This window comes from Meles meles, chromosome 1 (genome assembly GCF_922984935.1).
Source record: "Meles meles chromosome 1, mMelMel3.1 paternal haplotype, whole genome shotgun sequence".
In the NCBI taxonomy this organism is placed as follows: Eukaryota; Metazoa; Chordata; class Mammalia; order Carnivora; family Mustelidae; genus Meles; species Meles meles.
The window spans coordinates 109385582-109409951 of NC_060066.1; the positions used below are offsets into that span (position 1 = coordinate 109385582).

The window sequence follows — 24370 nt, forward strand, 5'->3', positions numbered from 1 at the left end:
GAGAGGCAGGCAGAGAGAGTGAGAGGGAAGCAGGCTCCCTGCCGAGCAGAGAGCCTGATGCAGGACGAGATCCCAGGACCCTGAGATCACGACCCGAGCCAAAGGCAGCGGCTTAAACCACTGAGCCACCCAGGCGCCCGACAAGTGTACTCTTAATCCCCTTTTACCTATTTAACCCATTCCCCCCCAACCTTCCCTCTGATGTGCTTTATTTTAAATGAGTACCCTCAGTTAAAGTTTTTTTTTTCTTTCAACAAGAGCATTTCTTATTTGAAGCATACTTCAGAATACATGGTTCCAAAAGGTATATGTAAAACATTCCATCCAAGACAAATAGAATACATGTTTTCTTTAAGTACACACAGAACAAACCCTTGGTTAAATCACATAAAAAGTGCATCGGGCTCTCTGCTCAGCAGGGAGCCTGCTTCCCTCTCTCTCTCTCTCTCTCTGCCTGCCTCTCTGCCTACTTGTGGTCTCTCTCTGTCAAATAAATAAAATCTTTAAAAAAAAAAAAAGTAGCGTAACAAATATTACAAATTTAAGAAGACCAAAATCATACCAAGTGTATTTTCCAACCACAGTGGTACAAAACTAAAGATCAACAATAAAGGTGGAAAATGTTTAATGTAAATATGAAATATTTAATACATAGAGTGCCTGGGTGGCTCAGTCATTAAGCATATGCCTTCAGCTCGGGTCGTGATCCCAGGACTAAAGCCCGGCATTGGGCTTCCTACTTGACAGGAAGCCTGCTTCTCCCTCTTATACTTCCCCTGCTTGTGTTCCCTCTCTGGCTGTCTCTCTGTCAAATAAATAAGATCCTTAAAAAAATTTAATATATGAAAATTAAATAACACATTACTGCACAAGCAGTGGGCCAAATAAGAAATCAAACAGCAAGTCAAAATACGACTCAAAGCAAAACAATATTCTAAAACCTATGGAATACAGTGAAAACAGATGATAGAATGAAATTTATGCTATAAATGCCTGTGTAAAAGAACTCAAGCTAGGTAACATTATAGCATAAGGAACTAGAAAATGAATAAACAGCTGACATTTAGTAGAGGAGGGATATAACAAAGAAAAGTCAGAAATAAATAAGAGACCAGAATAAACAATAACATAACATTGAAAGTAGTGACGAGGGGTGCCTGGGTGGCTCAGTGGATTAAGCCTCTGCCTTTGGCTCAGGTCATGTTCTCAGTGTCCTGGGCTCGAGCCCTGCTTTGGGCTCCCTGCTCAGCAGAGAGTCTGCTCTCTCTGCCTGCCTCTCTGCCTACTTGTGATCTCTCTTTCTCTGTGTCAAATAAGTAAATAAACTCTTAAAAAAAAAAAAAAAAGAAAGTAGTGACCAGTTTTTACAAAAACATAAAATTAGCAGTGCTTTAAATGCATTAAGAAAAAAAGGAGACTCAAAAACCAAAGTGAGAACCAAAATGGAAGGGAAATAATACAATAGAGAACCACAGAAATACATAGTGTGATAACAGATTACTATAAATAATTATGTACTGACAAACCGATAAAAAAGCAACTTCTTAAAAATGCACAAGTTGGGGCACCTGGGTGGCTCAGTGGGTTAAAGCCTCTGCCTTCGGCTCAGGTCATGAGTCCAGGGTCCTGGGATCGAGCCCTGCATCGGGCTCTCTGCTCAGCAGGGAGCCTACTCCCCCCTCTCTCTGCCTGCCTCCTCTACCTACTTGTGATCTCTGTCTATCAAATAAATAAATAAAATCTTAAAAAAAATGCACAAGTTACCAAGATTTGAATCTTGAATCTAAGAAGTAGAAAATATTCAAGTTGAATTAGGTATCAAAAATTTCCCAGCACAAAAAACCAGGCACATGGCTTCATTGGCGAACCCCAGAAAAATTTAAAAAATAATAATGACAATCTTTTATCAAAATCTTACAAATAATGGAATAGAGAGATCACATTCACAGTCATTCCATGAGGCTAGTACTACCCTGATACCAAAGCAGGACTAAAAGAATGCAAGAACCTAGAAGTCTACTTTGTCTCTGTATTGCTCCTCTGACTTTCTTTGACATCTATTTGTGTGATGTTTCTCCATCCTCTCACTTTCAATCTGCAGGTGTCTTTAGTTCTAAAATGAGTCTCTTGTAGGCAGCATATAGTTGGGTCATGTTTTTGTTTTTAAAGATTATTTATTTATTTATTTGTCAGAGAGAGTGAGCATAGGCAGACAGTTTTAGTATATGTGCTGCCGAAGCGAGCACGAGCATAGGCAGACAGAGTGGCAGGCAGAAGCAGAGGGAGAAGCAGGCTCCCTGCTGAGCAAGGAGCCCCATGTGGGACTCGAACCCAGGATGCTGGGATCATGACCAGAGCCGAAGGCAGCTGCTTAACCAACTGAGCCACCCAGGTGTCCCTGGGTCTTGTTTTTTTTTAATCCATTCTGACACCCTCTATCTTCTGATTGGAATGTTAAGTCGATTTTCATTCGAAGTAATTATTGATAAATATGTATTTATAACTATTTTATTACTAGTTCTTTTGTTGTTTCTGGAGATTTTCCCTGATCCTTTCTTGTCTGTGTCACCTTTGGTTTCTCCTTTGCACTCAAAGAGTCCAGTTTGATATTTCTTGCAGGCCTGGTTTAGTAGTCACGACCTCCTTTAATTTTTGTTTGGGAAACTCTTTATCACTTCTCTTCTGAATGATAGCCTTGCTGGATAGAGAGTATTCTTGGCTGTAGATTTTTCCCATTCAACACTTTGATTTTTTATCATGCCTCTCTTCTGGCTTGCCAAGTTTCTGTTGAGAAATCCTCAGTAGCCTTACAGGTAGTTAAGGACTTCTTTTGTCTTGCTGCTTTTAAGATTTTTTTTTTTATTAGTATAGTCTGTGTATTACTCTTTTTTAAAGAGATTTGTTTATTTATAAAGATTTATTTATTTGGGAGAGAGAGGGAGTGTGTGCGCATGGGGGGCAGAGCAGAGGGAGAGAATCTTCTCTGATGAGCTGTGAGCCTGATTCAGGGCTCCATTCCATGACCCATGGCTTGAGCTGAAACCAAGAGTTGGACGCTTAAGTGACTGAGCCACTGAGATGCTGCACGTAAATAAATAAATCTTTTTAAAAAAAAAGGCCTGGGAGAATGGGAGAATGGGTAGTATTTTGTCCACTTTTTTGTTGTTGTTAAATTTCTCATTTTTTTTTTTTAAAGACTTTATTTATTTGACAGAGATCACAAGTAGGTAGAGAGGCAGGCAGAGAGAGAGGAAGAAGCAGGCTCCCCGCCGAGCAGAGAGCTCGAGCTCTCTCTGGGGGCTCGATCCCAGGACCCTGGGATCATGACCTTAACCACCCAGGCGCCCTGTCGTTTTGTTTTTTTTTTTCTCTTTTTATTTTTTGAAAAGATTTTATTTATTTATTTGACAGATCACAAGTAGGCAGGGAGGCAGGCAAAGAGAGAGGAGTAAGTGGGCTCCCTGCTGAGCAGAGAGTCCGATGTGGGGCTTGATCCCAGGATCCTGGGATCATGACCTGAGCCGAAGGCAGAGGCTTTAACCCACTGAGCCACCCAGGCGCCCCTTTTGTTTTCTTTTTAAAAAATTATGTAGCCCTCTATCCCTACACTTTGAAGAGTTTTGATCAGGAAGGGATGCTGTACTTTGTCAAATGCAACATGGGGGGTTAGGGGGATAGGAGAAGAATAAATGAAACAAGATGGGATTGGGAGGGAGACAAACCATAAATGACTCTTAATCTCACAAAACAAACTGGGGGTTGCTGGGGGGAGGTGGGATTGGGAGAGGGGGAGCGGGCTATGGACATTGGGGAGGGGAGGGGAACCATAAGAGACTATGGACTCTGAAAAACAACCTGAGGGTTTTGAAGGGTCAGGGGTGGGAGGTTGGGGGAACAGGTGGTGGGTAATGGGGAGGGCACGTTTTGCATGGAGCACTGGGTGTTGTGCAAAAAGAATGAATACTGTTACGCTGAAAAAATAAATAAAATGAAAAAAAAAAAAAAGGATTTGATTTGCAAACCACTGCATAACAAAAAAAAAATAAATAAATAAAAATAAAAAATTATATAGCTAAGGGCCACCTGCGTGGCTCAGTTGGTTGAGTGTCCAGCTTGATTTCATCTTGAGTCGTGATCTCACAATCACGAGATGGGGCTCTGCAATGGGCCTGAGCCTGCTTGAGATTCTCTGTTTCTCTCTCTCTCCTCCCCCCACTCACACATTCATGCTAGCTTTCTCTCTCTCAAAAAGAAAAATTGTGTAGCTAATACAGCTAGTCTTTAATTTCACCAGCTAATAATAATTCAGGAGTGATCCTTGGATTTATTGGGTAACATGAGTAACATACTAAGACTTGCTATGTGTCTAAGAGTTTTATACATTTTAATTCATTGTTTGATATGAATTGGGGAGGTTGGTTTTAGAGTTCACTCTCTTAACAATGTTATGGTTATGTATAATAGCAAACAATTAGAAGAACTGTAAATATCAAAATTAGAAGATTGGTTGAGTAAATTATAGTTATTTGAAATGGAATTCTGTATAGCTATTGGAAGTGACAAGTACATATCAGTACAGAAAAATGTTCTCAATATGTTGGGAGGTTATAGTTTTTGTAACATACTACTCTGTCAGAAATAAATATGTGTAATGTGTGCGTAGCAAAACTGAAAGGATACTTACCAAATTTCTGGATGATGAGATTATGGGAACTTTTGTTTTTATTTTCAGATTTTCTAAAATGAATAGGTATTATTGGTAATCAGGAAAATATATTAAAAGTAGTAATATGTATTCTTTTATTTATTTTTAACTTAATTTATTTTTTAATTTAAATCAGTTAATTAACATGTAATGTATTACTGGTTTCAGAGGTAGAGGTCAGTCATTCATTAGTCTAATATAATACCCAGTGTTCATTACATCACATACCCTCCTTAGTGTCCATCACCCAGTTACCCCATTCTCCCATCCCTCAACCCTCCAGCAACCCTCAGTTTGTTTCCTGTGTTTAAGAGTCTCTTATGGTGGGGCGCCTGGGTGGCTCAATGGGTTAAAGACTCTGCCTTCGGCTCAGGTCATGATCCCAGGGTCCTGGGATCGAGCCCCGCATCGGGCTCTCTGCTCCACAGGGAGCCTGCATCCTCCTCTCTCTCTGCCTGCCTCTCTGCCTAGTTGTGATTTCTCTCTGTCAAATAAATAAAATATTAAAAAAAAAAAAAAAGAGTCTCTTATGGCTTGTCTCCCTCTTTGATTTCATCTTGTTTTATTTTTTCCTCCCTTCTCCAATGATCCTCTGTTTTGTTTCTTAAATTCCACATATCAGTGAGATCATATGATAATCGTCTTTCTCTGATTGACTTATTTCACTTAGCGTAATACCGTCTAGTTCCATCCACATCATTGCAAATGCTTGCTTTTTTTTTCTTTTTGGTGGCTCATAGTTTTCTATTGTACATATATACCACATCTTTATTCGTTCATCTGTCAACAGAATCTGGATTCTTTCCATAGTTTGGCTGTTGTGGACATTGCTGCTATAAACATTGGGGTGCAGGTGCCCCTTTGGATCACTACATTTGTATCTTTGCACCCAGTAATGCAATTGCTGGTTCATAGGGTAGCTCTATTTTCACCTTTTTGAGGAACCTCCATACTGTTTTCCAGAGTGGCTGCACCACCTTGCATTCCCACCAACAGTTTAAGAGGATTCCTCTTTCTCCACATCCTTGCCACCATCTGTCATCTCCTGACTCACTGATTGTAGCGATGCTGAGTGATGTTGAGGATTTTTTCATCTGTCTCTTGGCCATTTGTATGTCTTTGAAGAAATATCTGTTCATGTCTTCTGCCCATTTCTTGATTGGATTATTTGTTCTTTGGGTGTTAAGTTTGGTAAGTTCTTTATAGATTTTGAATACTATCCCTTTATCTGATATGTCATTTGCAGATATTTTCTCCCATTCTGTCTTGTGTCTTTTGGTTTTGTCTACTGTTTCCTTTGCTGTGCAAAAACTTTTTATTTTGATGAAGTCCCAGTAGTTCATTTTTGCATTTGTTTCCCTTGCCTTTGGAGATGGGTCTAGCAAGAATTTGCTATGGCCAAGGTCACAGAGGTTGTTGCCTGTGTTCTTCTCTGGGATTTTGATGGATTCCTGTCTCACATTTAGGTCTTTCACCTGTTTTGAGTTCATTTTTGTGTGTGGTATATGGAATGGTACAGTTTCATTCTTCTGCGTGTGGCTGTCCAATTTTCCCAGCACCATTTGTTAAGAGAATTTCTTTTTTCCATTAGATATTCTTTCCTGTTTTGTCAGAGATCAGTTGACCATAGAATTGAGGGTCCATTTCTGGGCTCTCTTATTCTGTTCCATTGATCTATGTGTCTGTTTTTGCACCAGTACCATACTGTCTTGATGATTACAGTTTTGCAATAGAGCTTGAGGTCCAGAATTGTGATGCCACAAGTTTGGTTTTCTTTTTAAACATTCCTTTCCTGGTTCCATACAAATTTTAGGATTACCTTTTTCCAGGTCTGTGAAAAAAGTTGATGGTATTTTGATAGGGATTGCATTGAATGTATAGATTGCTCTAGGTAGCATAGACATTTTAACAATATTTTTTCTTCAGTCCCTGAAAATGGAACATTTTTCCATTTCTTTGTGTCTTGCTCAGTTTCTTTTATGAGTGTTCTATAGTTTTCTGAGTACAGATCCCTTGCCTCTTTGGTTAGTTTTATTCCCAGGTATTTTATAGTTTGGGTGCAACTGTAAGTGGGATTGACTCCTTAAAAGAATACCCATTCTTTTATTTTTTTAAGATTTTATTTATTTATTTATTTATTTGACAGGCAGAGATCACAATTAGGCAGAGAGGCAGGAAGAGAGAGAGAGAGAGAGGAGGAAGCAGGCTCCCTGCTGAGCAAAGAGCCCCATGCGGATCCCAATGTGGGGCTCGATCCCAGGATGCTGGGATCATGACCTGAGCCGAAGGCAGAAGCTTTAACCCACTGAGTCACCCAGGCATCCCAAGAATACACATTCTTTTAAATAAAGATTGGAAAATAGAAAGAAAGAAAGAAGAATAGTGATAATCCTACTACCCCGTCACCTCCTATAAGTTTTTTAGTATAATTTCTTCGTTCTTTATATGTAGATCTTCTTAGTAGTTTTAATCTGTAATTATATAGTTTTATATAGCCTGGATTTCCACCTAACCATCTGTAACCTTTTTTCATATTGTTAAATATTTTATAAAAACATGATTTTTAAGTTACATAAAGGGATGTGCTCAGTTCCTGTTTTGGGACATTTAAGTTGTTTTGAAGATTTTGCTATTATATGTAATGCTCAGTGAACATCTTTGTACATAAATTTTTTTTCTCTTTTTAGTTCTTTTCTTTAGGGTAGATTCTTAAAAATGGAGTTATTGGGTAGATTTTGACTAGTAATTAGGGGGCTACAGGGAGGAAGAGGAATGAACATTTTCAGGATTGACACTGTGTACTTCATATGTAATACATCTAGAGACTCATAATGTTAGGTTATAAGGCTAGTAGAGATGCCAAGAGTGATCACTGGGATGAGGTGGTAATATTTTTGTTCAGTAGAGTACAGAGATTAATAGGGGATTGGCCTACCTTGTTACCTGTAATCTTCCCTAATCCCCTGAAATGAAAGTCACTGCTGCTTTCACTAAATGTCTTATAGCATATTGCTTATGCTCCTCACATGGTGCTTTCCTTTTCTCATTTGTTTTGTATTTGTATTTGTCTGGGTAGAGAGTCCCTTGAGGGTAAGTCTCTTGTTTTCCTCTCATCTAGCAAGTCTTTAATGTAGCATATGCTACATGTTTATTAGATGTGTGATATAAAGAATCATTGATTAGTAACTTTATGAGATCTTAAATTGGTCTCTTTTGTAACATCACTGTTTTGGAACATGTTTCAGAAGTCTAGTAACATAGCTAGACTATAGAATTGAAAAATGGACCTGACTTAATAATTTTTTTTATTTTAATTTTTGAGTGGATTCCTGTTTCTTTGGTAGAGGTCGTACTCTGATATAAAACTTTGGCAAAGGTGGACTGCCAACTTAGGAAAATGTTAGGTAGCACAGACTCTTTTGATTGCCCAGTTTGGTAAAAGGGGGAAGTCACATGTCTTCATTTGACTTCCGTCCACTTCCTGTTTTCCTTCTTCCATTTGGGTGGGTGTTCAGATAACTTGTAGGTTGAGAATTTTTAATGTCTTAGTGTTCTGTGTCAGTGAGCTTATAATATTTATTGTTGGCTTTACCCAGGTTGGATTTTGATGATGATGGAGAAGGGAACAGTAAATTTTTGAGGTAAGATTTAAAATTTTTTTCTCTAGATTTCTGATATTAAAAATTAGTTCATGATCTTTATATTTCTGACTTGAAATATTTTTGTCCTTAGGCTTAAGGTGAGTCCTTTATCCTAAAACTAAAGTTTCCTATTATATTATACCTCCTAAAGTTTTCAAACTTTTTTTTAATGGTTCTAGTGAAGAGAGGGCAGAGAATTTCCAAGACCCTCTGTTACAGTTAGTTGCTGTGTGGTTTAAAAACAACAATTTATTATTTCTCACAATGCTGTGGATTTATTGGATGGTTATTCTGTCTTCTTTGTGGTCTTTTATCCTTAAGGAAGTCAGACTGAGTTTCTTTATTATTACTATTATTTTTATTTTTAAAGATTTTATTTATTTATTTACTTGACAGAGATCACAAGTAGGCAGGGAGGCAGGCAAAGAGAAAGGAAGGGAAGCCGACTTACGCCGAGCAGAGAGCTTGATGCGGGGCTCGATCTAAGAACCCTGGGATCATGACCTGAGCTGAAGGCAGAGACCTTAACCCACTGAGCCACCCAGACGCCCCAGACTGAGTTTCTTTATATGCTAGTGTCTACAATCTGAAGGGCAAGTTCCATTCTAAATGCTTATCAAGCCTCTGCTTTGTATTGACCTTTGCTAGTGTTCCGTTGGCTAAAGCAAATTTTATGTCCAAGTTCTGAGTCAGTGTGTTAGGAGACTAAGGTGTAATTCATTGGGGGGTCATTAATCTACTTTTCATACTTTCCCATACCTGTTGACTTCTACAGAGCAAGAATTAGAATTTGTATCCTTGAATGATGAATCTTCTGGAGCACTGAAAATGGACTTTTTGATACATTGATGGAGGAGTTCTTTCAGAGAAGGGAAATATTTATTCCTGTTAAAGACCCATTATTTGGCTTTGTTTCTAAGTAAGGAAAACAGTAAGAGTCAAAGAAAGGAAGATAATCTTGACTGCAACCTGCCATTTTTCCTTTGCAAAATTGAAAATAATTACCTAGGTGGGTCTACGTCGTTGAGTAACAAATATTTGATAAAGAAGCCCTATTTTATTTATTTATTTTATTTTATTATTATTATTTTTTAAAGATTTTATTTATTTATTTGACAGACAGAGATCACAAGTAGGCAGAGAGGCAGGCAAAGAGAGAGAGGAGGAAGCAGGCTGTCCGCAGAGCAGAGAGTCTGATGCGGGGCTCAATCCCAGGACACTGGGATCATGACCTGAGCCGAAGGCAGAGGCTTTAACCCACTGAGCCACCCAGGCGCCCCAAGAAGCCCTATTTTAAAAAAGCCATTATTTTATTATGTGAATGTCCAGATTTGATTTGTCTTATTAACTAGATCTTAAAAAGTAATAACTTTTTTTTAATAACAGTTTTTAAACAGTCTGAAGTTATGTGTAGTTCAGGCCTGTCTTCCTTTTACTTTAGACCCTTCCCCTTAGACAACTACAGTTTCCAGTTTATTGAGTATCCTTCAGAAATATTCAGTACATATATAAGTGTATTGAAATGTATATGTGTGGGGCGCCTGGGTTGCTCAGTGGGTTGGAGCCTCTGCCTTCAGCTCAGGTCATGGTCCCGGCATCCTGGGTTCGAGCCCCGCGTCGGGCTCTCTGCTCAGCAGGGAGCCTGCTTCCTCCTCTCTCTGCCTGCCTCTCTGCCTACTTGTGATCTCTGTCTATCAAATAAATAAAAAAAATCTTAAAAAAAAAAAAAAGAAATGTATATGTGTTACATACATTCATAATGTCCTCGGTTTTTGTTTTCACATGGAGGATGTCCATACTGTAAATTCCTTGCCATTGTTTAGTTTTATAATGCTTAAGTTCTATCAAAGACATCTGGGTTTTTTCTCATTTTAGTAATTTTTATTTAGGCTTATATTTCTCACTACTAACTCGTTGCTGAACCCTACCAGATACTCTTTAAAACAACTGTAACTTGGCTACCATAAAGAAGTAGTTGCAGAGCACTGGAGAAAATAATTCTCCAAGAGAGCTCTTGAGACTTAGTGAGTATTAATAAATGTGAAGAGGGAAAGATATTTCAATCCTGGGGGAAGGATAGATTTTTTTTTTTAAGCTTTTATTTTTTATTTGTCAGAGAGAGTGTGCACCCAAGCAGGGGGAACATCAGGCAGAAGGAGAAGCAGGCTCCTTGCCGAGCCTGATTTTGGACTCTATCCCAGGATCCTGGGATCATGACCTGAGCTAAAGTCAGATACCCAACCACATGAGCCACCCAGGTGTCCTAAGGATGGACTTTTTAAAACAGTTCTGGGAGGGGCGCGTGGGTGATTGTGGGTTAAGTCTCTGCCTTCAGCTCAGGTCATGATCCCAGGGTCCTGGGATGGAGCCCCACATCAGGCTCTCTGCTCAGCAGGGAGTCTGCTTCCCCTTCTCTCTCTTCCTGCCTCTCTGCCTACTTGTGATCTCTCTCTCTGTCAAACAAATAAATAAATATTTTAAAAAATAAAATAAAACAGTTCTGGGAATTCTTCCAATTTGGAATCCCTAATTATAATGATAAATGCTATTGGTGGGACCAAATTGTGCATATGCATTGGCATATAAGTAACCACTCGTCTTTTTTTTTGAAGACTTTATTTATTAGAGAGAGAGAGACAACGAGAGAGGGAACATAAGCAGGGGGAATGGAAGAGGGAAAAGCAAGCTCCTCGCAGATCCCAGGACCCTGGGATTATGACCTCAGCCAAAGGCAGATGCTTAACCACCTGAACCGCCCAGGTGCCCTACCACTAGTCTTATTTATACTTCTCAGTTAGCTCTGGCCCTGAGTCACTGTCTTCATTTCCACAAAATCTAGTAGTCACAAACTATATACAGATCAGTTCATTTGTTCTTTCCCCAGCCATAAAAAAAGACTATCACAGATCACTTTACCTAGTGGGTCATTATACCTGAGAGAGACATCACCAAATTTATCTTTTTTTAAAATTTATTTATTTTTTAAGCAGTTGGAATTTTCCTCTCTGGACAGTATGTGAAAGCCTTATTTGCACTGTATCCATAAGTCAGTGCTAAATCTCCTTGGTGGATGCTACTTTTGAAAGTTGTAATTTATCATATGTTTTCATTGATTTGTTCAAATGTCATTTTGTTATATTCTCCAGACACCTAAAAAATCATTTTTTAAAAGATTTTATTTATTTATTTGACAGAGAGAGAGATCACAAGTAGGCAGAGAAAGAGGAGGAAGTGGGCTCCCTGTTGAGCAGAGAGCCTGATGCAGGGCTCAATCCCAGGACCCTGAGATCATGACCTGAGCTGAAGGCAGAGACTTTAACCCACTGAGCCACCCAGGCGTCCCTAAAATATCATTTTTAATAATATCAAGGCTTTGAAACTCCAGGTGCATTGTCAGAGTTACTAGTGTTCATAGTAGTGCTTCTAAACCTTAATGTGTATACAAAGCCATGTGGGGTTTCTTGTTAAGGTCAAGATTCCAATTCAGTAGGTCTGGACTGGCTCAGTTGTAAAGCATGTGTCTCTTGATCTTGGGGTTGTGAGTTCAAGCCCCACATTGGGCCTTAGAGATTACATTTAAAAAATATAATTTGGAAGGCCTGGGATAGGGCCCAGGGCTCTGTGTTCTGATTCATTTCTGGAACCTGCTTCCCGCCAAGGATCTAGAAGACTCATTCTTGAGATTTAAAGTTAATATGTAAATTAAGGTCTCTCTTTTCACTTTAGGTTACATGTTTTCACTAGGAGTTAGTAGCATCTGATTTAAAGCATATTTTGTGTCATAGGAACAAACCGTTTGTGTTTGAGTTGGAATTCAGTTACATTTCCATGGATTTGCCCATTCTTCTTCTGCTCTCCTGTTATTTTCAAAATCTGAAAATTCTTGGGGTTGGATTAGTTGAGGATTTACAACCTGTAAAGGAGCAGTATAAATTTTGACTCTAATGTAATAACTGGTTTAACTGCAAATTTTGTGAGACTTACCTATCTCCCAAAAGCACTTTCTGCCCAAAGTTGATAGATCTTTGCTATATCCTTTGGCAGTGAGAAGAAGAAAATTTAGATCATCCAGAGAGTAGAGTAGTTTTTTTTTTAAAGATTTTCCTCCCTCAACAATTCCTGTAGTTTCTGTATTTAGCAGATATGATTTATTGGTTTATTAAGTACAAGTTGTTGGGATGAATGGATTGTGTTTCCTTGATCAGAGAGATAAAGAACATTGTTTATGTCATAATTTAAAACTATCTCTTAAAACTTTCTGTGCATCAAAGAAAACAGTGAAAAGATAGCCCATGTAAGGGAGAAAATATTTGCAAATCATGTATCTGATAAGAGGTTAATATCTATAATATATGAAGAACTACCACAACTCAATAATTTAAGAAAAAACCTGATTAAAAATTGGCAAACCACTTGAATAGATGTTTTTTCAAAGAAGGTATGCAGAAGGCCAAGAAACATATGAAAAGATGTTCAGCATCACTAATCATTAGAGAAATGCAAATTGAAACAACAATGAGATACCACTTCACATCCATGATGATGGGCACCATCATAGAAATAGAAAATAAGTGTTGAGTAAGGATGTGAAAAAGAGGGAGCCCTTGTGCACTATTGGTTGGAATATAAATTGTAATTTTTTTTTTTTAAAGATTTTATTTATTTATTTGACAGAGAGAGATCACAAGTAGACAGAGAGGCAGGCAGAGAGAGAGAGGGAAGCAGGCTCGCTGCTGAGCAGAGAGCCCGATGCGGGACTCGATCCCAGGACCCTGAGATCATGACCTGAGCCCAAGGCAGCGGCTTAACCCACTGAGCCACCCAGGCGCCCTATAAATTGTAAATTTAACCACTCTGGAAAACAGAATGGAGATTCCTCTAAAAATAAAAAACAGAATCGCCATATGATTCAGCAACCCCGCTTCTGGTTATAAATATCCAAAATAATTAAAACAGGGTTTTAGATATTTGCACGCTCATGTGCACTGCCCCATTTTCACAATAGCCAAGAGGTGGAAGCAACCAAATATCTATTGACAGATGAATGCATAAAGAAAATGTGGCATATATGTCCAGTGGAATATTGTTCAGACTTAAAAAGGAAGGAAATCCTGACATGTGCTACAACATGGATGAATGTTGAGGACATCATACTAAGTAAAATAAGCCAGTCACAGAAAGATTATATGATCTCACTTACATGAGGTATCTGAAGTAATCAAAATTAGAGACAGAAAGTACAGTGATGGTTACTAGCAACTGAGGGTCAGTTAGGGAGCAGGTGGGAAGATGATGTTTAGTGTATATAGAAGTTTCAGTTTTGCAAGATTAGAAAGTTCTATACATCTCTTGCACAACAATGTAAATACAGTTAGCACTGCTGAATTGTACTCTAAAAATTGGTTAATATGGTAAATTTTATGTTCCATGTTTTTTTTTGCCGTAATTAAAACACAACTATCTCTAACCTCAGAGTAGTGTTGACCAGGCAGTCAGCTGTGCCCTCATGAGATCTTCATCTTTTTTTTGGAGTGTCTGATAAGTAAGGGTAAAGGAGAATATCAGAATCCAGACAAATAATAGTCATGGGTTTCTTAAGTTCTTTTGGATGGTATTACTATCTCTTTTGCTTTGTGATGCTTTTCCATTGGCTTTTTTTCCCCCCCTGTTGAATATTTTTACTCTTTTCTAGTTTTCATTTCAGATGAAGTAGATATAACAAGTATAATACTTTGGGCTAACCTTATTTTTCTTCTTTAGGTGTGATGATGATCAGATGTCTAATGATAAGGAGCGGTTTGCCAGGTAATGTAGTAGAGCATCTTGGGCCATGTTGTGGGACCAGGCAGCTCAGGCGTATGGAGTTTAATTTGATCTCATTAGGAGTTAATTTCTCTGTCCAGTCTTTTTCACACTCTGAAAGCTGACAAAATTTAGTATGACAGTTACTGTTTATGTTCAGGTAACATGGCTTCAAACTAATGGCACAATTTACACAATGTTTTTATGTATATGATAGGCAGCTATACAGTGTGCTTGTTGGGTGTCCACAGGAACACAGGTTATGGATTTCATGGTTGCATTTTTATTAAATGGGTCCACAAACTCTGTACAAATAATAGTTTTCCTTTAAAAACTGCAACAGGAACAATTTTTGTGGAGATGAATTTTGATTGCAATAAATTTATTTAAATTTTATTAAGATTATGAAAAATGCTTTGCTTTTTATTTATAAAACCTTCTCAACTCAGATGTACAAAGTTGAGGATTTATGAATAAAAAGCAAAGTATTTTTTTTAGAAAGTTCATTCTGTATATTTTAAACAGTAAGTTAGTTTGTTTTTTAAAAATGGAGTTTGTAGCCACCTTAGAAAAATGAATAATCAAAAATCCAGAGCTTAACTGAGTACTTACATTTATTATGGATGTTGCTAGTCTGGGGACTATACCTTGAGAACCACTGATGTAGAAGGCTAAGAAATACCAGTCATAGTAGCTTATAACTGTCTGAAGCAGTGAGATGCCATCATGGTCTTTGAATAAGAGATTTTATTTTATTTAATTTTTAAAAAATTTTATTTATTTGACAGAGAGACAGCGAGAGAGGGAATACAAGCAGGGGAGTGGGGGAGGGAGAAGCAACTTCCCACAGAGCAGGGAGCCCAATGTGGGGCTTGATCCCGGTACCCTGGGACCATTACCTGAGCCAAAGACAGACACCCAATGACTGAGCCACCCAGGCGCCCCTGAATAAGAGATTTTAATAAATAAAATGCATATGGAATTTTCTCTAGTAGCAATGTATAAGATTGATTAAAGAGAAGCAGTATAGTCAGGGAGATAGATGCAAGGGTGAATAATAAGATAGCTATCAAATCATGAGTGACTGGGAAAGAGTGGAGGCAATGGCAATAGGAAAGGAATGAATTTAAGAGATTTTCAAATAATTTATTTATTGAAATAGATACTTATAAATACTTTAGGGTATAAACCATCTCTAAAATGAAAAGTTAATTATAGATACTTGGGGAATAGTTTTTCAAGCTGCACTGGAAAGTCAAGCCGTCATGGGCACCTGGCTGGCTCAGTCAGTATAGCATGTAGCTCCCACATACTGGGTTTTGAGATTACTTAAATAAACAAATTTTTAAAAAAATAAAAAAAGAATGACAGTCAAGCCATCAGATAGTACTGGTCATGCAGGTTAACAGTTTCTTGATTAAAATTCCAAAAAATCTCTATGAAGACATGACGTGAATTATTTTAGTTTTCATTTGTCCTACTTAATATAAATATTTAGACATTCATGTATTTCACTTAGAGATACTAGAGTGGTTAAAGGATTATGGATTTGTAATAGTAGGAGTAGTAATAATAGGAATTTTAGATATTTAAGTTTCTTTCAAACAACTTATTCCTGTAAGAAATGAAGGGTAGTTGGGGGGTGGAGAGAGAGAGAATATGAATTCTAAGCAGTCTCCACACCAAGCACAGAGCCTGTTGTTGGGCTCCATCTCACCATCTTGAGATTGTGACCAGAGCCAAAACCAAGATTCGAACCCTTAACTGACTGCGCCACTCGGGTGCCTCTCTACATGCCACTTTTAATAATGAAATATTAGTGTTTCAGCCTGTTCATATGTTATACTTAGATGTTTCATTTGAGGCTTCTTAATCTATATATATATATCTCTCTATATATTGTTTTTAATGGAATTGATACTGACATACTGGCCCACCAACACCTTGATGTTTCTTCAGTAGCCACCAACTCTTACAGTTTTCAGTTTTCCAGAAAAATTTAGTGGTAATCCTTTGTAGCCCCCTCCAGGGGAGGGGGAGTTGGCTCTGGGGATCCAGTAGTTTTAGGGCTTTACTGCAAAGAAATGGGAGAGTGAATAAATAGAAATTTACTACTTCAGTATCAAACCAATGATAGGGGATGTGCCAGAAACCTAATTCTTTTTTTTTTTTTTTTTTAGATTTTTATTTATTTGACACACAGAGAGAGATCACAAGTAGGCAGAGAGGCAGGCAGAGAGAGAGGAGGAAGCAGGCTTCCTGCTGAGCAGAGAGCCCGATGCGGGGCTCGATTCCAGGACCCTGAGATCATGACCTGAGCCGAAGGCAGCGGCTTAACCCACTGAGCCACCCAGGCGCCCCCAGAAACCTAATTCTTAAGTTTTATTTATGTAATTTCTCCATTGAAACCTGTTTGGTTAATTTGTTTGTGAGTGCATGTGTGTGTGTCTACATGTTACAGAGAGATTGTATTTGTGATAATTTGACATTCTTATCATGATTTACTCTTTGCTTTTTTTTTCATTATAGGATAGCATATGTGGGGGCACCTGGGTGGTTCAGTTGGCTAAATGGCCAACTCTTGATTCATGATCTCGGGGTCCTGGGATCAAGTCCCGTGTCAGGCTCTGTGCTATTCTCCTTCTCCCTCTCTGCATCTTCCCCCCACCTCAAATAAATAAATCTTAAAAAAATAAAGAATAACATATGTGGGTATCACGTTATTTCGAGATTGGGAGCAATGTGTGAGAATGTATTCCCTTGTTTGGTTCTTGTTCAAACTATATATTGTTGGTCTCTACAGAGATTGATTGGCAAAATGCTTTCTGTGTTCAGACTACGTTAATTTATAATGAATATTGGCCTTGCTTTTATGTCAACCTTTGTCCTGTAAGTTACTTTTTCTTTATCCTAACAAATGGCTTTGTAAAGTTATGAGCAAGATTCCTGTCCATATTTTAATTTTCCCTTCTCTGCATCTATTTTGTTCTATTTCCTTTTTTCTTTCCTTTCCCCTCTCTACTTCCTTCCATCAGTCTATCCATCCATCCATCTTTATTTTTATTTTTTTTCTTTCTTTTTATTTTAATTTTAGCTTAGTTCATTAATTCTGTTTTTAGGTCGGATGATGAGCAGAGCTCTGCGGATAAAGAAAGACTCGCCAGGTAGGAGAACAGTGTCTTTCAGCATGATGAAGCAGATGATGCTGCTTTTTCCTTTTTCTTACTCTGCTCTTTTCTTCCCCCTTCTCTTTGTGTTTTTCCTTATCTGTGGCAAGAGAGGACAAGATTTTTTAGAAGTTTGTGTGTAACAGGAACTTTGGCCTCTCCCATCAGAAAGTGGGTGAGTTGAGGGAACTTTACTAAGGAATTTAAGAAATTGCTATTAGTTTTATAGTTTTCTTGCTCTCTCTCTCTCTCTCTTTTTTTTTTTTTTTTTTTTTAATCTCAGCACTGTTCCACAGAATAAAAGGCTTTAGAAGCAGGGCAGTGGTGCCAGTTGGTGCTTTAACAGAGGCATACTTTTTTATCAGAAGACTAATAAATATATCTATGTTTGCAGTTGGTTCCCAATATTTAGGCCTTAGCATATATTCCATACCTCTCTAGAAATCATGCCCTTTATCTTTCTATGTAGACTCATGGGCTAGATTACCGTGTCATGGCAGTACTGGTCTTGCTTTGGTGATTGACTCTTTTGTGGTTTCCCAGAGAAGTTTTAGCAGCTATGATATGGCTTTTTAGAAAAGCAGCCTTCTGGATTTCAGTGTCAGAAATCTGTTAGATACTAGGAAGATGGGTGCTTTAAGTTTGAAAGTAGAATGTTAAAATAATGGACTTATGTGGTGAGACCTTTTTGCCATTTGGAAAAGAGACTCTAGGGCTCTTTTTGGAGACTGTTGTCACTAAGGTAGAAATACTAGGATACTAATGATGTACCCAAATTTTTCTGTTTTCTGGCTTCTGTGATTTGTGACCACTCAGTAAGAGATAGATCATTGATACCAATATGTGTTTTTACTACTTTCTCCCCTCATCTCATTACCTTTTTCAGCGGGGCCATAAGCTCATTTTGTTGTCATTTCCTGCTAACTCTCTAACTTTTCAGAAAGCTGGTGTTATATGGTATGTTGGGAAAACCATTGCATTAATTGGGAATGAGTGCTGCCTTTGGGAAAGTCATTTAGTTAACTTCTTAACCTTTGTTTGCTCTTCTCATAGATTTATGTTAGACCAATTGTTTTTACTTTTCTTTTTTGTTTTGACAAAGAACTTTTATTCCGGTAGGACCCTTAAGTGGTAATGGAAGCAAATAAAAAAGAGAAAGCAAAAGCCGCTCAAGGAGAAGCAGAAATGCAGCACATTGTTTGGTTCTCTCTTTGGCACATCCCTGCGGAAGACACTGAGGAACTATGGGGATTTTCAGAAATCCAGCTTGAAAACTACTGGATTATTATTTTTAACAATGATAAGATTTTGTTCTGATATTGAGGAAATCAGCATTGGAGATGTGATCCACTTACCTGTTGAGATCCAAATTGTCTGTTTTCAGGACTTTTCCTCCCCACTCCACTTTTATTCTCTAATTCATTTTGCTCCAGTGGGGGACCCAAAAGTGACCTCTGCTAGATGATATCTTAAAATCTCTTGAGCTCAGAATACTGGCACCATATCCAAATAGAGAAGGTAGGACTTTATTAGTGAGACAAGTAAAATTTCAGAATCTTCCAGTTCTTCCTTCTAGTGTTAAGAGTAAGAGAGAAGCTTTGAACAAGCAACATTTTATAGACCAAAGGAAAGTGTACTGTCAGTTCTTTTATCAGCTGTGGAGCACTATACATGGGTTGGAAAAAACTAGTCATTTTATTTTCAGCCTTAAAAAGTTGAATTAGTAAACATGGAGTCAACCAAGCCAGGATTATTTGTCTCTTGGGAACTAAAGTGAATTAAATCAACATCTTTTAAGACTATCACTTCTTAAAACACTTTTTCTTTTATTTGAGGGAGTGGTAATTTACATAGGAAGTGAAGTTTCCAGGACATAGGGAGAATTGCTGGTATCTGGTTATTCTCTGCCTTGTTGGTTTCTATTCCATGCTTGTTCTTCATGAGAATATTGGCAAACTTGACACTACCCTCCGAGACTTAAGCCCTCCTAAATCAAACAGCTACATTTCTTCAGCAGCTTTTTCCGTATTTATATCACTCTTCCCTGCTCTCAAATGGCCAGATGTGACCACTGGATGGGACTTCTCTCTCCATGCAGGGAAAATCATAGTGAAATTGAACGGCGACGACGGAACAAGATGACAGCCTACATCACAGAACTGTCAGACATGGTGCCCACCTGTAGTGCCCTGGCTCGAAAACCAGACAAGCTGACCATCTTACGCATGGCAGTCTCTCATATGAAGTCCTTGCGAGGAACTGGGAATACATCCACTGATGGCACCTATAAGCCTTCTTTCCTCACTGATCAGGTCTTTGGGATGTACAAATCTGAGATAGTCTAGAATCTGTTGAAAATTGTGATCTTTTGGGGGTATATGACCATAATTCTTTTTTCTTTTTATTTATTTATTTGACAGAGAGAGAGATCACAAGTAGGCAGAAAGGCAGGCAGAGGGGGGGCGAAAGTAGACTCCCTGCCGAGCAGAGAGCCTGACGCTGGGCTCAATCCCAGGACCCCAAGATAATGACCTGAGCTGAAAACAGACACTCAACTGACTGAGTCACCCAGGCCCTTAGATGACCATAATTCTAACTAGTGCCTTATATTGAGAGACAGAGCCAAGTTGAGTCTGTAGATTGCTTAAAGTACAAGAATTCAGTTGTTAAGGAGAAATGCACACCATGGGAAAATAGTTTCAGTTCCTAATATAATATTATAAATTCATTAGCATTCGAACAGTGAGAATTGCAGAACATTTGTGCAAATTATTTAGCAAGCTTATGGGTATTTTATTTTATTTATTTTTTAAAAGATTTTATTTATTTGGAGAGAGCATGTGTGCACAAACGGGGAAGGGTATGGGAAGAAGAGCAGACTCCCTGCTGAGCAGGGACTCTACACTCCCACCCCTCCCCCATCCCCCAGCCCCAGTGCAGTTCAGTTCTAGGACTGAGATCATTACCTGAGCTGAGGTCAGACACTTAACCAACTGAGCCACCCAGGTGCCCAAAGCTTATATGTATTTTAACTTCACTCATGAATGTAGCCTATAAGGCGAAATAAGAGTAGACTTGTAGGAAGAAGAGATGACTGTGTCCTATGGAAACAGTTCTCTTTGTTGCCTTTAAGGTTATAGAAGATGGAAAAAATTGATTTCTTATTCCTGAAGCAGCTTTCAGTTTTAGCGATAGAAGGAGTCTAACAAGGCAGTCATCGTTCCTTAGAGATGTCCTCTGTTACATGTAATGCGAAAAATAGGGAAGGCAAAAACATTTCTAGCTTCTCAAGAACTTAATCTGAATATGAATATGTGAATGAGTGGAAATCAGTCTGAATATGAATTTTTGAGTGGCTGGATACACACAAGTGAAAAATGAGAGGAAAATGCATACAGAGAAGAAATAACCTTTTTTAAATGATTTTTTAAATTTATTTTGGAGGGAGAGAGAGAGACAGAGAATGTGAGTGGGGGGAGGGGCAGAAGGAGAAGGAGAGAATCTCAAGCAGACTCCCCATTGAGCTGGAGCCCAATGTGGGGCTAGATCTCCTGACCCTTGAAATCATGACATGAGCCGAAACCAATAGTTGTACATTCAACTGACTGAGCCATGCAGGCACCCTGAGAAATAACTTTTCTTTAAAACTTACTAATTTAGGGGCACCTGGGTGGTTCAGTGGGTTAAAGCCTCTGCCTTTGGCTCAGGTCATGATCCCAGGGTCCTGGGATCGAGCCCCACATCAGGCTCTCTTCTCAACAGGGAGCCTGTTTACTCCTCTCTCTCTCTCTCTCTCTCTTCTGCCTGCCTCTCTGCCTACTTGTGATCTCTGTCTGTCAAGTAAATAAATAAATAAAATCTTAAAAAAAAAAACAACTTAGTAATTTATATGGCACTAGGTGAGGGATGGCTAATGTGAATAGAATGACCAGGTTTGAGTGGAGATAGTTAGCAAAGACTTCTAAGAGTAAGAAAGACACATTCTGTTTTGATTATTAAAAATAACACATGGTTAATGCAGAAAAATTCGGAAGATACAGGAAATATAAGGAAGAAAAAATTGACCTATAATGTCATCTTTTTATTCAGAGGATAAGAAGGAAAGGAATGTGGTTTGGAAAAAAGCAATAAGAATTTTCCAAATAGGAGTGTCTATATGAAAACACACATAGCATGGATTTTATATATATGTGCTTTGAAATAGTTAATCAGTTAATCTAACAATATACATAGAGATACTGATTGAACAGGCTCTAGTTTATGCACCTTTTGTGGGCTAACCAGGTGCTTTGTGCTATGAGAAGAACAGAGATAGGAAATAGTCACTAGTGGAAAGAGACATGTAAATAAATAAACACAAGATAAGCACACAATTAGTTCTGTCATAGAGGTTCAGTATTAAAGTCCTGTAGAAGTATAAACATGGACAAGGTAAGGGATTAGTGTCATAAATATTGCAAATAATTTGAGCAAATACCTAGCGAGAATGATTGGATTATTCAAGGCAAATGAAATAGTTTAGCAAACTTTGGGAAATGATAATAGGGAGGTAAGGCTGGGACCTGATCATGGAATACTTAGGTGTTACGTTACAGAATTTAGATACTAGTTTTTAGGCAGTAGGGTGCCTGGGTTGCTCAGTCAGTTTAAGTGTCCGACTCTTGATTTTGGCTCAGGTCGGGGTCTCTGAGTCATGAGATTGAGCCCCAAGTTGGGCTCTGCGCTGGGTGTGGAGTCTACTTGGGATTCTCCTTCTGCCCCTCTCCCATCTCTCTCCCCCAAAATTGTGTTAGTTAATGTAGAGCATTTTAAGCCTGGATTTGGGAGAACGAATGCAAGGAGACCATTTCCTTCGTCTTGGCATAAGATGACTAGGACGATGATCTAGTATTGCAAATAGAATTGATAAAACAGTCATCACTGGAGCATGAGACAGAGTAATTAGATTTTGAGTCTTGTAGCCTGAGAGGAAGGTGATACTGTTAATCAAGAAAGGAAATGCTAGAAGGGCACAGAAGATTGTTATTTGGAGTGGGAAATATGACCGGTTTTGAGATGTTGAAATTGAGTTGCTGGTAGAATGTCTAAATTGGAAATGTTTAAGAGTTGGTTGGAATTTAGGTCTGCTTAAAGCTAAAGAAAAAAAAGATTAGGGGAGTCTAGAGATACAGACTTGGGCATCATTTCATAGCAGGAAGAATTGGATATAATTTCTCAGAGAGTATGGTATAAATAGAGAAGAGAACTTAAGATAGAACCTTGGAAATATCTATACTTAAGACTTGAACAAAAGGAAGGGTGCCTGAAGCAGAGAAGGGGCATTTAGAAGGGCAGCGAAAGTTGGGGGGATGGTGTCGTAGAAGCTAGAGGAAAATAAAACTTAAAAGGATGGAATGGGCAACATTACCAGATTCTGGAGAGAGAGAGAGTAACATAATAAAGACCCAGGAAAGGGGACTTGAATTGGCAGTCAGGAGAATATTGTTAACCTGCTACAAACAACATGAATAGTTTAGAATGACAATTATAGTGGGATTGAGGAATACGTGAAAGGTAAGAGAATAGAACCAGTGAATATAACATACTCTTAATATAAACTTGGCACTGAAATAGAGATGAGTTGGGCAAAATGGAGGGAAGATTTGTATACAAGTGAGAAAACCTGATCATATTTATAGATCCGAGGGGAGAGAGTGAAAATGGGAGTATTTGTAGAGCAAGATCCTAAAAAGAGACCAAAGGGTGTAAGATCAAGGACTAAATTTTTCTTAGTGAAACTTTTTTATTCTCCATCTTGAGTCCTGAGATAAAGGGGAAGAGCTGAATAATGACATAGAGAGACTGAAGAAATATCTTTTTAAAAAAACTGTCATGAAGGCAGTTATATTTAGCGTGCATAGCTGGGGCTGTGGATCAGGCAGGAGCCAGCAATTGCTTATGGAGACATGCATAAGGCCTGAAATGTCTTACTTGTTTCCATGAATAATACTTGGCTTTTAAGAGTTCAGTATTAACTTTTATTTCTCTTCCTTGGGCAGGAACTCAAACATTTGATCTTGGAGGCAGCAGATGGCTTTCTGTTTATTGTCTCATGTGAGACAGGCCGGGTGGTTTATGTCTCTGACTCAGTGACCCCAGTTTTGAACCAGCCACAGTCTGAATGGTTTGGTAGCACACTCTATGATCAGGTGCATCCAGATGATGTGGACAAACTTCGTGAGCAGCTTTCCACCTCGGAAAATGCCCTGACAGGTATGAATTATGTGGATGGAAAATGAATGGGAAGCCCTTTCTTTTTTCCCTGAAACAGAAGAGGTGTTTAAGCTCCTCACTTTGTTCATTGACTCTGGCAGGGCTTCTAGAATTCTCTCTCATAATGAATACAATCATTTTTTTCTATCCACATGCAGATAATATAATTTGTAGTTATTCTTAGAAAATGTTTCTTTATGACAGTGTGCATATAAAAATTTATTACCGTAAATAAAACAGTAAAAACCAAATCCACAATGAATTTTTTTCCCATTCTAAAAGAATTAAATTATCCATGTTTCTGTCTCATTTGTATGGGTAATTACCTGGTATTTTTTCCTACCTGTTTCTGCATATCTTTGGCTTTCATACTGGATTCTATTTAATAGATACTTATTTTAGAGGGGAGTGGTTATCAGTATACAAGGTTTTTTTTTTTTAAAGATTTTATTTATTTATTTGACAGGGACATAGCAAGAGAGGGAACACAAAGCCAGGGGAGTGGGAGAGGGAGAAGCTGGCTTCCCACTGAGCAGGGAGCCCGACGATTTGGGGCTCGATGCCAGGACCCTGGGAGCATGACCTGAGCCCAAGGCAGACGCTTAACGACTGAGCCACCCAGGCGCCTCTATCAGTATATAAGTTGTTGTTACTGTTGTGGGGTTTTTTTTGTATCTATACTATTTTTTTGTCTTACTTTTCTTTCTTTCTTTTTTTTTTCCTTCCCCCTATTTTAATGCTATTCAGTCCTTTTGCCAGAGTTTGGCTAGAGGAAACACATCTGCTTCTTAAGCAACTCTGGA

The 24370-nt window shown here is 38.4% G+C and overlaps 1 protein-coding gene across 3 annotated transcripts in view; it reads left to right on the top strand.

Annotated features, from left to right (window-relative positions):
• ARNT (aryl hydrocarbon receptor nuclear translocator) overlaps window positions 1-24370 on the top strand; it is a 76151-nt gene that overhangs the window by 25824 nt on the left and 25957 nt on the right. For 2 of the 3 annotated variants that reach the window (XM_045999460.1, XM_045999471.1), the window contains exons 3-7: window positions 8302-8346; window positions 14107-14151; window positions 17268-17312; window positions 19414-19627; window positions 23354-23567. In XM_045999460.1, the coding sequence (XP_045855416.1) occupies window positions 8302-8346; window positions 14107-14151; window positions 17268-17312; window positions 19414-19627; window positions 23354-23567 (563 nt within the window). The remainder of the gene's footprint in view (window positions 1-8301; window positions 8347-14106; window positions 14152-17267; window positions 17313-19413; window positions 19628-23353; window positions 23568-24370) is intronic. The other variant, XM_045999480.1, reaches the window with a different exon arrangement.